The sequence below is a fragment of the Schistocerca gregaria genome, chromosome 2 (genome assembly GCF_023897955.1).
Source record: "Schistocerca gregaria isolate iqSchGreg1 chromosome 2, iqSchGreg1.2, whole genome shotgun sequence".
NCBI classification, from domain to species: Eukaryota; Metazoa; Arthropoda; class Insecta; order Orthoptera; family Acrididae; genus Schistocerca; species Schistocerca gregaria.
Window position 1 is genome coordinate 185,272,480 of NC_064921.1, and position 12,905 is coordinate 185,285,384.

A 12,905-nucleotide genomic window follows, 5' to 3' on the forward strand; every position below is an offset into this window, starting at 1 on the left:
AACAACTTAATTGGAATCGGACACAAATGTTTCCAGCTGATACCAGACCTAATAAAGCTATATCACAATATTGATTGTAGGATACGGGGCAGGAGTCTGGGCGCACAGGCTCGAGAGTGTCTTACTCGCCGTGACCCTGGGGGGGGGGGGGGGGGGGCATTGATAGTATTAATGGGGCTCTGTCCGCTTGATATAAATATCAGAGAACAGGCAGCCTGGTACTGGTTGAAGAAGGATAAAAGGGAAAAAATATCTCAGATAATGGTGGTTTACGTAGAAGGTAAAGCCGGAATTAAACGAATTGGGGAGGAATTATGGCAGGAGCAGTGGGATGGTGATGAAACGGGGCTGAGAGCACAAGAGTTTCTGCCAAATATGAAGGAGCGTTTACAGCTTAGGTACTTAAACCAACTTTCTTACTGTACATGGACCGTAACTGGCATACTTACGCCGGTTCGGCAAGCGGGCTACACCATCGTGTGACTGGCGACATACGGCCACTGCAGACCATATGGTGTATGGGTGCCCCCTTTTCGACGATGTTGCAACAAAACTGAGGCAACAACTTCCGAACCACGACATGCACCATTTGATCAGGCAAGAGGACACATTTCATATTTTGAACATACTTCCAAATAAAATTCAGCCGTGCGTGGCTCGTTGTCGTGCCATTTCTTATTTTACATCTTTTTTACCGTACCGCCACCTCGTTATGTTAATTTTCAAAAACTGGTGTTACTGAGTTGCTGCCTTGCCTGCCCGTGGCAGCAGCAGCGCTTATCGATATAGGCCCTGCTGTATTATCTTTGCTGGTCTGATATTACTTCCTGGACGTGTTGTGAGTTGGTTCGTACCTGGCAGTGTTTGAGTTGGCGAAGGTTTAGCCACCGTCCGGTGGAGTCTAACTGTATTTGGTTATTTGCAATTGAAGGGCGCCAGCGGAATTTTCTGCCTTGTGGCCTTTAATTTTCCGATTACCTGCTTGGCCGTTGACGTAAATTTAGGCAGTGTCCTTTCCTCACCCTGTTGTCGCTGTCCAGCACGGTGTGTAGTTCGATAGCTTAATGTATGCTTGGTTGTGGGCGTCCATGCCTTTTACTTTTGCACTGAACTCCCGGTTGTGTGCTGGTCGAGTGGAGTGCAAGTTACCTTGGCGGTGGGTCCGTTGACTGTCTGTTGGTTGGGTTGTCGTCGGATCGAGAATGGTTGGCTGACTGTCTGTCTCACCTAAGTGAACGTTAGTATTTCAAGTGCTGGCCGACACCCGCAACTTCTGAGCGCCGTTAGCTGCACTGCCTCTTTTTATTTTCTATTGTGTGCATTTGTATGGCTCATAGCCGATGGTTTTGAATTAAAGTCGATTTGTTTTTAGTGGTGTTTTAAGTCATGGGCCTTCAGCTGCTTTAAAATCAAAAGAATCTTGCTTGCCAGGTGTTAGATTGTTTGGATCCTCAGCCTGATTAACATATTGTTTAAAGATAAAGCCTTGGGCCTTCTGCCTACCAAAAAAGATTTTAGTTGTGTTTTAAGTAATGGGCCTTCAGCCGTTAAAACTTAAAATCCTTCCTTGTCAAGTGTTAGATTGTTTGTTGCCTTCAGCTTAATTGAAGATACGGCCTTCTGCCTTGTGTTTTTTATTTAATTGTACCTTGAGTCTTAAGTCATCGGACTTCAGCCGTCTTTAAATTAAGGTTGTTGCTGTTCAAGTGTTAGATTTTTGGGCCTTCAGCCAAATTATAGAAATTACTTAACGTGAGGCCTTCTGCCTTTTAAATATTCTTTTGAGGGTATGAATTTAGCCGATTTTTTAGTTAAAGTGGTTGTGCCCTTAAAGCATAAGACAGTGTGGCGTATTGAACCCATAATCATGTTCAAGAATTTTTACTGTAATGTTTGGTCAAATAAATAAAGTTTTATGTGTTCGAGTGTAGCTGACAATCGCTCATTTCTGTCCCTTTCCACAATTCCAACTACCTGTCCTGCGGATTTAGCAGGGCGTTTCAGAAATACCAAGCAAAGTCTTGCGACAATTTCAAAGGAGCAATCGGAATTAGTATAAAACCCAAATTAGACTCCGTGCGCCCGTGCCGTTGCGCCGGGGTGTGGACTTAGCCAGTCACTTCACGACTGGGATCCACCACGTCTCGCATTTGGGGGAGGGTGTACATTCAACCGATTTTGACAAGCAACGAACATGATAGTAGAAATAAGAACTAGGTTTACATTTAGGATAAGATAGGACAATTTGCTAGGATAGAACTGCAGCAACCCTAACATCTTGGGCCGCCCGGTGCATATGTACAAATGGTTCAAATGGCTCTGAGCAGTAGGGGGACTTAGCTTCTGAGGTAATCAGTCCCCTAGAACTTAGAAATACTTATACCTAACTAACCTAATGACATTACACACATCGATGCCCGAGGCAGGATCCGGAACCTGCGACTGTAGCTGTCGCGCGGTTCCAGGCTGTAGGGCCAAGAACCGCTGGAACACCCCGGCCGGCGCAGATGTACGCTTACGACCCACTAATGTAGTTAGGTAGTGGGTTAATAAAGTATCATTCGTTGTTTTGAATGAAGAATTTTTTGAACAAAAAAAAAACGAAACAAAAAACGCGCCATTGTGCTTCAAATCTGCTCTATTTCTTCCGTTAATCTCATCTGGTTGTGGTTCAAGGCTGAAGAGCAGTACTGCAGAATTGGTAGAGAGAGTGTTTTGTAAGCCTCGTTTCTTGTTGATGAATTACGCTTCCTTCAGGTTCTTCCAATAATTTTCAAATTTTCAGCCTACGCACATGATCTGCAGTCATAGAGGTCTCTGCACAAGCAGCGACCTTGTCGAATTTTACTCGTTAGTTGTGCTGGATATTTGCCGCATATCGATACAGAATTATTTTGGCTATCTGATAACAATAAACCTTCCTTAAGCATAGACAGTTTATTGTAAGCTAATATCTGCCTTCTTTTTAATTACGGTTATGTCATCGATGTTCAAAACTAACTGTTCTGGGTAGAGTTGTTGCTATATTTCTGGTAGGTATTCGGAGGTCAGCAGCTGAATATCTTCCCACGGATAGTAAAAACGTAAACCTTCAGTTATTATTAAACTTTACTTACTATTTGTGCTTTGGAACCGATCGCAGATATTCAAAATCAATAAAAGCAACAGGTCAGAGTTACGAAATAGTAAAAGAGAATATGTAGAATCAACTTTATGGAATAAAATACCTATCGTCTTCTTATTTTTATTTCGTTACTTCCTCTGTAGAACTATGGAGAGCCATGGTTTTTCGTTTTCTTCATTCTTTCCAGAAATTCTTCATCCTTCCCTTCAGTACACTTTTGTCTGATCCACTGGTGGCTCTCTAACCTTTTACTGTATCCTTCTCTGTCGTTGATATGTGACACACTTTCAGCCCACATTTTGGATTAGCCTTTCCTGATTACAACAAACCACTGGTTTCTTTCTTTTCTCTAGTCCTACACATTATGTCCAATACTATTTTGGCCATTTTGTCCTTATTCTTCGTGATCACATTACCACAAATCTTTTCCTTTTCAGTCAGTTTTGTCAAAAAATGGCTCTGCACACTATGGGACTTAAAATCTGAGGTCATCAGTCCCCTTGAACTTAGAACTGCTTAAACGTACTAACCTATGGACATCACACACATCCATGCCCGAGGCAGGATTCGCACCTGCGACCGTAGCGGTAGCGTGGTTCCAGACTGAAGCGCCTAGAACCGCTCGGCCACACTGTTTTGTCCTCATTGTCTTCAGTGTTGCACATCAGTCCTTCCCTTCGTCTTCACATTCGTCTCCCACCAACAATTTTAGGGCCAACATTTTTCTCCTCTTTTCTTTCTCTACTTCTTCACATTCCTCATTGCATTTACCGTCTGTTCCTTCCGACTGTAGGTAATTTATTTTTGGTCTATACATCTCTTGTCACACAGGAGAATAAACTCCTTCACTCAATTATTTTGTCATTGATCCAGTTTCTTCCTGTTTCTTGTTCTCTCGGTTACTGAAACTGTTACATTTTCTTCGCAGTACCTTGCGGTGTTTCACAGTCCCTTGCGATATTCGGTGACTTTGGCTTGTTGCAGGTGTTGCTCAGTCTCAAACATGAGACAATCTTGCCTAGGTTGTCCCTTTAGGTCCTTTCTCCTTTTTTCCCCACAACGTGCGCCATGATATTCCTATTTCATTTATTGCTCTCTACTGACTGATCGTCCGGCACCATGTTAAAGCAAAAGTGCTGACAGTCCACCGCTCCATTTAATACATGTATTGATCTGTACCTCTTTCGAAATGTCCCTCTAAATCTTACCCTTGCCTGTTTCTCTTGACGTTTTCATCACATCTGCGACCTCACTCTCTCCCTCCCTCCTACTCTCTCTCTCTCTCTCTCTCTCTCTCTCTCTCTCTCTCTCTCTCTCTTTCTCTCTATCCCACCCTCTTCCTCTCTCTCTCTCTCCCTCTTCCCCTCTCTCTCTCTCTCTCTCTCTCTCTCTCTCTCTCTCTCTCTCTCTCTCTCCCTCCCTCTCACTCCCTCTCTCTCACACAAACACGTTTTTATAAATTAGTCGGAATTACAGCAAGTGATCTGTGGTCTACCGCTGGTGTGGTAATAGAAACTGATGATAAATCATGAGGTTATACACTGCTGCCCCTTCTGAGAACCAGATGATGTTTGTTGGCTAGCAGAGGAACTGGGGTTACTCCTAGTGGCAGTGGCTGCAGTTACATAGGTTATAGAATAAAGAAACAAACCCGATTGTGTAACAAAACAAAATACATTTTTATTTCTTAAAATTCGATTAACAAATTTGTGTTACAGGTGCAACCGGGGAACTCCATCAGGGGTAGCTGCGTGCGAGGCAGCATCACTCGGTGACGAGGCCCACTGGGATGGGATGGGGGCGGATGATGGTCTGGCTGCGGTGCCAGCTGGAGACGGCCCACGGCGAGTGGATCTGCGAGGTGGAGTCACTGGTGATGGCGCTGGGGCCGGGCCCGGGGGCAGGCACCTGGGGGCGCGGGGGTGGCGGTGGGGGCGGAAGGTGCGGCACGGGGGCGGGCCCCCAGGGGCCGGGAGCGGGACCTGGGCCCAGAGGTCCGGGGGCGGGGCCCGGGGGGAACTGCGCGCTCGCCGCCGCCGCCAGCACCACAACTACGGTCACCTGCAAAGCACAAACAACGTCACCATACTGCTGCTGCTACCTGCAAAGGTCAACTAAACCAAAACACTCCATCCTCCACTTGCTTGCGAATGTCACAGTACTTGACCCGCAGGAAAATTCCCTCCACGTAAGCCATATACCGTTGTGTCACTGGTCTTATCGTTATAGATAGGCCTCAACTTGTGTACGGTCATGCAGGACGCTACTTCGTACTAGCACTATAGATTTTCCATCCTATCCCATTCGTAAACCAAGCCAAAATGAAAGCACTATATGTATGCTTCTGCGCACGCCGTAATCTTTCCATATTATTGTCGAGATCCCTACCCGGTATATACGATGGCGGCAGCATTGTAGTAAATGGTGGCACCCTCTTCCCTCCGATTACAGATTCTCTTCCTCCAACAGGATTTTGTGGGAACTACACCGTGTTTCTTCCAGTAATTTGCATTTACGTTTCACGAGAATGTCTGTTAGACTAGCAATGCTTCTCTGAATTTGTTCCAACTCTGCGAAAGACTCTGTGATCGTAGCATCTGTGGCTGTGATAGTGCATTTCTTGAATTAATTCTGCGAACAGCTGTATTTTAAACCAGTTTCATCAAGGCACTACCGGTTTCATGGCTTATAGTCACATCATCAAGTGCATATCAGCATGAAAACATGGTAAACAACGTGGCGAAACTTCTGTATTCTCTGCCATGTTATTTACCATGTTTTAATATTTAAATGTACCTGATGATGTTTCAGTAAACCATGAAACCCGTGGTGCCTGATAAAATTGGTTCAAAGTACACTTGTTTAGAAAGTTCTTGCTAAAAAGGAAAAAAGTCTGTCTCACTTCTGTTGTCATGCCCATATGATAAAAACTGAAACTAACGGAGCAATATAGTTGGTCAAAAACGGTTCAAATGGCTCTGATCACTATGGAACTTAACTTCTGAGGTCATCAGTCCCCTAGATCGTAGAATTACTTACACCTAACTAATCTAAGGACATCACATACATCCATGCCAGAGGCAGGATTCGAACCTGCGACTGCAGCGGTCTCGCGGTTCCGGACTGCAGCGCCTAGAACCGCACGGCCACTTTGGCCGGCCCTTCCCTAATATTGGTGTTGTGTGATCGTCCAGTTTCCTATTGCTTTCTTACTATCACTCCGAAATACTTACACCATGTGACGTGCTCAAGTCGTCCTGGTCTGTTGTGATCAGATACTATCTAACTGTTTTCCTTTGTTACATGATACCTACATTTAAAGAGTACTGACATTCATTACAAGTAATAATATTGTCCAAGTCTTTCTGCGTTTCCTTAACATCGACCAAAGACGATATTTAAATGTAGCTTCTTTAACGAATAGTCCTAAACTGTTGCTGATTCTATCTAGGCTCTTCGCAGGATATCCTTATTATGAAACAATATATTTTTACCTGATAGAACAATGTTACGTATGAATAAGAAAAAAAGTCAAGTGGTTTTTACGAATTACAGATATATTTAAAATGTAGCAGAAATATATTACTGAACAAGAGGTAATCTATAGAGTTACTGAAACAAAAACAAAAGAAAAAAATTAAGTTCATAGCCAATTTTATAAGACAGATCAGCGGTCGTTACATGGCTAGCTATGTTGTTAAAGAAGAGAAAATGATGAGCAGCCGCTATTTAGTGAGAAACTTCACACGTGATACACAATGACACCACCGAAAATTTATTAAAGTTGTTATTTATTTGTGAATTCAGAAATTCTCGTGGTTGGAGCTGCCTAATTGAAACGCATCTGGATAAATTATCTAAGCAAAATTAAGGGATGAATTAATCTACTCTCTTACGATTTGCATTCTGTCGTCCTGAGGAGTGAAATGTAATACGACACCGCTGAGAAGAGCTGATGATGAATTTACACTTTTTTTTAAATGTGTCCTGGAAAAGCTTTTCGCTTTTTATCACAACGAAGGAAGTGCTTCCCTTCTTCAAACGGATCGTTTACAACGAACCTGAAACTTGGGATGGGGAATGTAGAAGGAAATGTCTTTTAGAAATGTGACGAGCCAGACACTACCACACACTAAAAGAAATGAAGGATCAAGGATGAATTGAGGCTATGTAGAAAAAGGCAATGAAAGTTGAAAATCGATCAATAGAACATCATAACATGGACCGTATAACACCGACTCCATTGAACTAGTGGATGTTACACGACAAAACAAAAACTTGCTAGACTAAAATGTGCGAAGGTACCACAAGAAAAAAACGGGTATCTCGTCATTTAAAATGAAAATGAAATCCAAGAATAATAATTTGAAGATGACTATAACGTTGACACATTTAGTATCTAAGCTTCGTTATAAGTCTCCTGATTTTTTATTATTTTTAAATGACGATTTATAACATTTGGTGAAAAATTTCAGCTGTAAGGCGTAAAATCTACTCGGTATATTCGGGTCTTCAAGTGATACGAACCATCCCATTACGTTCGACTTTGAGCTTAAGTGTACCTATGTTCTACAAGTTTAATCTGTTTTCAAGTAAGCCAACTTGTACAGTCTTTTTCTTTACAACAAATTCGCACACTGTAGGAGAAGAGAAGTAATGGAGGAATAGTGCAGGAGGTACTCACCAGCTTGATCATGTCTTGTGTGTTGAGTTGACTGCTGTCCGCTGCAGTTGGCGAGCGACGGGCAGGTATATATACCCACCAATTCCTTCCTTCCCCTCCACTCCTGAGAACAGGCGGTTACGTCACGTAACGCGTCACACACGGCGCGTACCACTCGGCGACACACGCTCCGTTCGCGTTCTGCGTCCTCGCCTCGTGGCCTTCACAGTGTCCGCTTTGCCTACGGGGTAGTGCTCCACTGTCCACGCCGGACACGAAGGGAGAAATGTGGCCCTGTGTGAAACGGCGGGTTGCCACCAATGTCATCAGCAAATTTCGGAGCTGACGACTCGCCGAGAACTCGGATGAGATGTCGATAAGAACACGGCGCTATACAATTCTGTTAATAATACCGCTTTAGGAAGAAAATTGAGATCGAATACAAGTACTTGTATTACGTCTAATTGTAAGTCAGAACCATGTCTTACTGTCAGTGACACTATAGGTTTTGTTGGGGACAGATTCCGTTTGTGTTATCTCTGTGTCTTCTGCCTCCAATGTAGATATTGATATCTAAATATTATATAGGCTTTATTGCCTACGATAAAGTAGGGCAATAAGCCATTTATTCTCTGTATTCTTACGTGTCTGTGGTTTCGAAGAAGAAGACGATGCCAGAGAAGTTAGTTCTACATTACATTTATCGTTTTCCATGGATCCCTTGGCGAGCAGTCTCTAGGATGTGGAAAGAGTCAAAAGCTTGTTTTCTTCATGTCTTTTTTTTTTTACTGAGATACATGGATGTTGTACAATTCTAAAGCCGACATAGTTATGAGCTATAATCCTCGTGAAGATATACATCGTTGGAGTAGAAGGAATTGGCCAACAGGAAGTTCTTTAATTCACTCCGAAAACGATCTTTATCACTCACAAGGCCTTTGATATGCTCTGGTAAGTTACTGGATATGAGTACCCATGTATGTGACTCCTTTTTGTACTAATGTTAAGCTTTCATAGTCCTTATAAAGACTGTTTTTGGTTCTGGTATTATAATCATGTTTTGTGTAAAAAGAGACATGTTGGACATGACAAATGACATCATTGTGTATATGTACTGAGAAGTACTCTGCATGATGATCTAGGACTGACACCAGATATAAGTCTAACGATTCGTTTCTGAATTTTGAAAATGTTCTCTGTGTGAGATGAGTTTCCCCAAAAGATGATTCCATAACTCATTAGTGAATGGAGGTAGGGCGAGTAAACTAACTTCTTCATTTTTAAATCACCTATTTCTGCTATCATGCAAACTGCATATGTAGCTATGCTAAGGCATTTCATTAAGTCTAAAGTGTGAGTTTTCCAATTTAGGTTGGGGTCAATTTTTAGCCCTCAGAATTTGACACTGTCTACAGCTTTAATTTCACTGTTTCAATCCATTATACTTCGTTACTCAAAGCAATATGAATCTTTTCGTTAACTGGTCCGCCATTACCATTTATCCGCAATTACAAGAATACAATCAAAGCAGCGACATTCTTGTCATTACTATAAGAGAAGAAATACATCTTAATAATAAGGAAAACAAAAATACTAATGTAATTTGAAATTTATCCCACGTCTTCGATACGTTATTAATATAAAAGAATTTTATGTATCCAGAACGATAATCACAGAGGGCCATCGAAGTATTTTATTGTTGTGGTATTCCAAGTCTCAAGTCACAAGAGAGACAGTACGTAGCTATATAATTTATACAAGGTAAATGAGATAAACAAGATTACTACGATTTGTTTGTATTAAAGACATCAGATAGCACAAATGAAAAGAAAGAAAGGAATGAGTACCATACATGAAATAATCTCACGAGATGATAAGAGCCATAGTTCATCAGATGTGCACCATCACGTACTTAGAAAGGGAAGAGGGTTTCTACCGTGGAAGATGTGGTACTTGTAAATCGAATGAGTTTCTTTGATGGGTTAACATTTTTACCTGTCTAAAGTACGGAAATTTGTGTTATTTTCGAATACTTTCTATTTTAAAATGTAATTAACTTGTGACTGGTTTTTGATAATACTTCTGCTGGATTTGGTTTCACTTACTGGTTATTGGGATATAATGAAGCACATAGGCTATTAAACATAGTACTCACAAGATTTTCTCCATTGCGACACCTCTATACTAGAATAGAATATTTGCGGCTAGGTACGTGACTACGATGTACCTTGCAACTCTTTTTCACATTCTGTAAATCCTTCCTTCTCTGATTTTCGTAATTTCGAAACAAAAAGTCACATTAGAAATGCCTGCTATCATTTAAGAATGGAATAACAAAATACTAGCATATTTAACCTCAATTATTAAACTAGCTAGAGGAGAGACTGCAAATGATGCAAGGTACTCTTCCTTACCAAATTCTACCTACAAAATTCACAAATGAATCTATCACAGCGATTCGCAGATCGCTGCTTGTAGGCTGTATGCGGCCCACCGTAGGTCAAATGGCGGCCTACCCCTCACCGTTCGACCTTGTAAACATTTTTTACTCATTTTCATTCCTTCCTCCAAAAGAGTGGTTGTGCTCTTGTAGAACATAGTTCATTTCATGATACATTATTGTAAGTATATTTTTTTAAAGAAGTGATGTGCAGGATATTATTTATTAGTTTATTTTTGGTTGCGGTCCATACATAGTAATAGCGAGGGGTTTTGCGGCCCGCGGTACTGGCGAATCTGTACACCTCTGATCTACAAAGTGCAACTGATTGTAGATTATTTACTGTAGATAGATGTGTCAAATTGCAGCCTGTGTACCTCTTAGTGATACATAAAATTATATATGCTGTACATGCTTACGAATGATAAAGTACAGTATTCTCAAGCGGATGTATTGAAGAACTTCTTACGTTCAATATCTATATATACGTCAACATACAATGATCAGCCAAACCACAATTATCATCTGCTTCATAGCTTGTTGGTCCATTTTTGGAAAGTAATTCAGTGATTCTGCGGGGCATGATTTTGCAGAGAACTGGTAAATTTCTGGAGGTATGTAGCACGTTACATCCCCACACAAGTCACACTCTTCCCGTCAATTAGCGGGTGATGGTCTGTGGACGAGGAGCTGCCGCCTGATACCGTCCTAAAGCCATCTATGTCAGTTCACTATCATGCTCCTCGAATCACTTCAGCACGATTCTGACCTTGTCGCAGGGACAGTTGTCGCGATGGAAGATACCATGAAGCACGAAGAGGTTCACATGGTTCGCCATAATATTCACGTAGTCAACAGCTATGGCAGTGCATTTTATTACTACCAAAAGTCTCATACCAGCCCAGAGCAACAGGTCCACCTGCTTAGCTGGGTGGTAACGTGCTCGCCTCCCTTGCAAGCGGGACCGGGTTCGATTCCCGGCCGGGGTGGAGATTTTCTCCTCTCGGGGACTGGGTGTTGTGTTGTCGTCATCATGATTTCATCCTCATCACCGGCGCGCAAGTCGCCCAATATGGCGCCGAATGAAATAATACTTGCCGAATTTCACCGCCTAGGGGCCTCCCGGCCAACGATGCCATACGTTCATTTAATTTATAGAATAACAAGCAACGTGATTCATCCGACCGGGCCACACGATTCCACTGATTCATGATTCAGTCTCAGTGCTCTCGTGCCCACTGTAGTCATAACTGGTGACGTCGTTGGGAACACCAGGGATCGTCGGTTGTGGAGCCCCATGTTCAACAGTGTGCACTGAACGCTGAACGTCGAAACTCGTGACTGCACCAACACTGAATATCGTTGTCAGACCTGTCACAGATTGTCCGTTGTGCTGCTTTACAGGCTGATAAGCTTCTGAATGATTGTAGCCTAGTCGAGGTTTCACCGTGCTTCAATCCGTACCCATTGAATGAAATCACAATGATATACAAACCTTTAGCTGCTTATAGTCGTTGATAAATATCAATGGTGACAGATTAAAATATGTTCCCCGACCGGAACTCGAACCCGCGATCTCCTGCCTACATGGCAGACGCTCTATCCAACTGAGCCAGCAAGGACACTGAGCATAGTGCGAAAGCAAGGACTTATCTCTGGCGCGGTCCCCGTGAGACTCACACTTCTAACTTACTGTCCACACACACCATTTGTAGAGCCCCTGTGAAAAATGAGACAAATTGACATGGTAAACAAATTTCAATAAATACCATATTTTCTAAGTGCAAAAAAAATTCGTTGTCATCATCTTTCACTGCTACACACTTTAAGTGTATCCATTTTGTATTCAACTATGAACTAATATCTATGATCATCTATCGTTGTTAAATATTTAATTTTGTTCTGCCTATAAGTTGTTCCAGATCATACATACACTCATGGAAATGGAAAAAAGAACACATTGACACCGGTGTGTCAGACCCACCATACTTGCTCCGGACACTGCGAGTGGGCATGCGGGAGGCCGGGTGGACGTACCGCCGAATTGCTCAACACGTGGGGCATGCGGGAGGCCGGGTGGACGTACCGCCGAATTGCTCAACACGTGGGGCGTGAGGTCTCCACAGTACATCGATGTTGTCGCCAGTGGTCGGCGGAAGATGCACGTGACCGTCGACCTGGGACCGGACCGCAGCGATGCACGGATGCACGCCAAGACCGTAGGATCCTACGCAGTGCCGTAGGGGACCGCACCGCCACTTCCCAGCAAATTAGGGACACTGTTGCTCCTGGGGTATCGGCGAGGACCATTCGCAACCGTCTCCATGAAGCTGGGCTACGGTCCCGCACACCGTTAGGCCGTCTTCCGCTCGCGCCCCAACATCGTGCAGCCCGCCTCCAGTGGTGTCGCGACAGGCGTGAATGGAGGGACGAATGGAGACGTGTCGTCTTCAGCGATGAGAGTCGCTTCTTCCTTGGTGCCAATGATGGTCGTATGCGTGTTTGGCGCCGTGCAGGTGAGCGCCACAATCAGGACTGCATACGACCGAGGCACACAGGGCCAACACCCGGCATCATGGTGCGGGGAGCGATCTCCTACACTGGCCGTACACCTCTGGTGATCGTCGAGGGGACACTGAATAGTGCACGGTACATCCAAACCGTCATCGAACCCATCG

The 12,905-nt window shown here is 43.3% G+C and overlaps 2 protein-coding genes across 2 annotated transcripts in view; both read right to left on the reverse strand.

The window, feature by feature from the left end:
• The window catches only part of LOC126336648 (probable G-protein coupled receptor CG31760), a 1,468,739-nt gene that overhangs the window by 691,758 nt on the left and 764,076 nt on the right, over positions 1–12,905 (reverse strand). The window lies entirely within an intron of this gene.
• LOC126336654 (uncharacterized) lies at positions 4,780–7,847 on the reverse strand. Its single transcript, XM_050000578.1, has 2 exons — positions 7,809–7,847; positions 4,780–5,185 (listed from the first exon to the last, which is right to left on the reverse strand). The coding sequence occupies exons 1-2, from the start codon at positions 7,818–7,820 to the stop codon at positions 4,889–4,891; spliced, it is 309 nt and encodes a 102-aa protein (XP_049856535.1). The 5' UTR covers positions 7,821–7,847; the 3' UTR covers positions 4,780–4,888.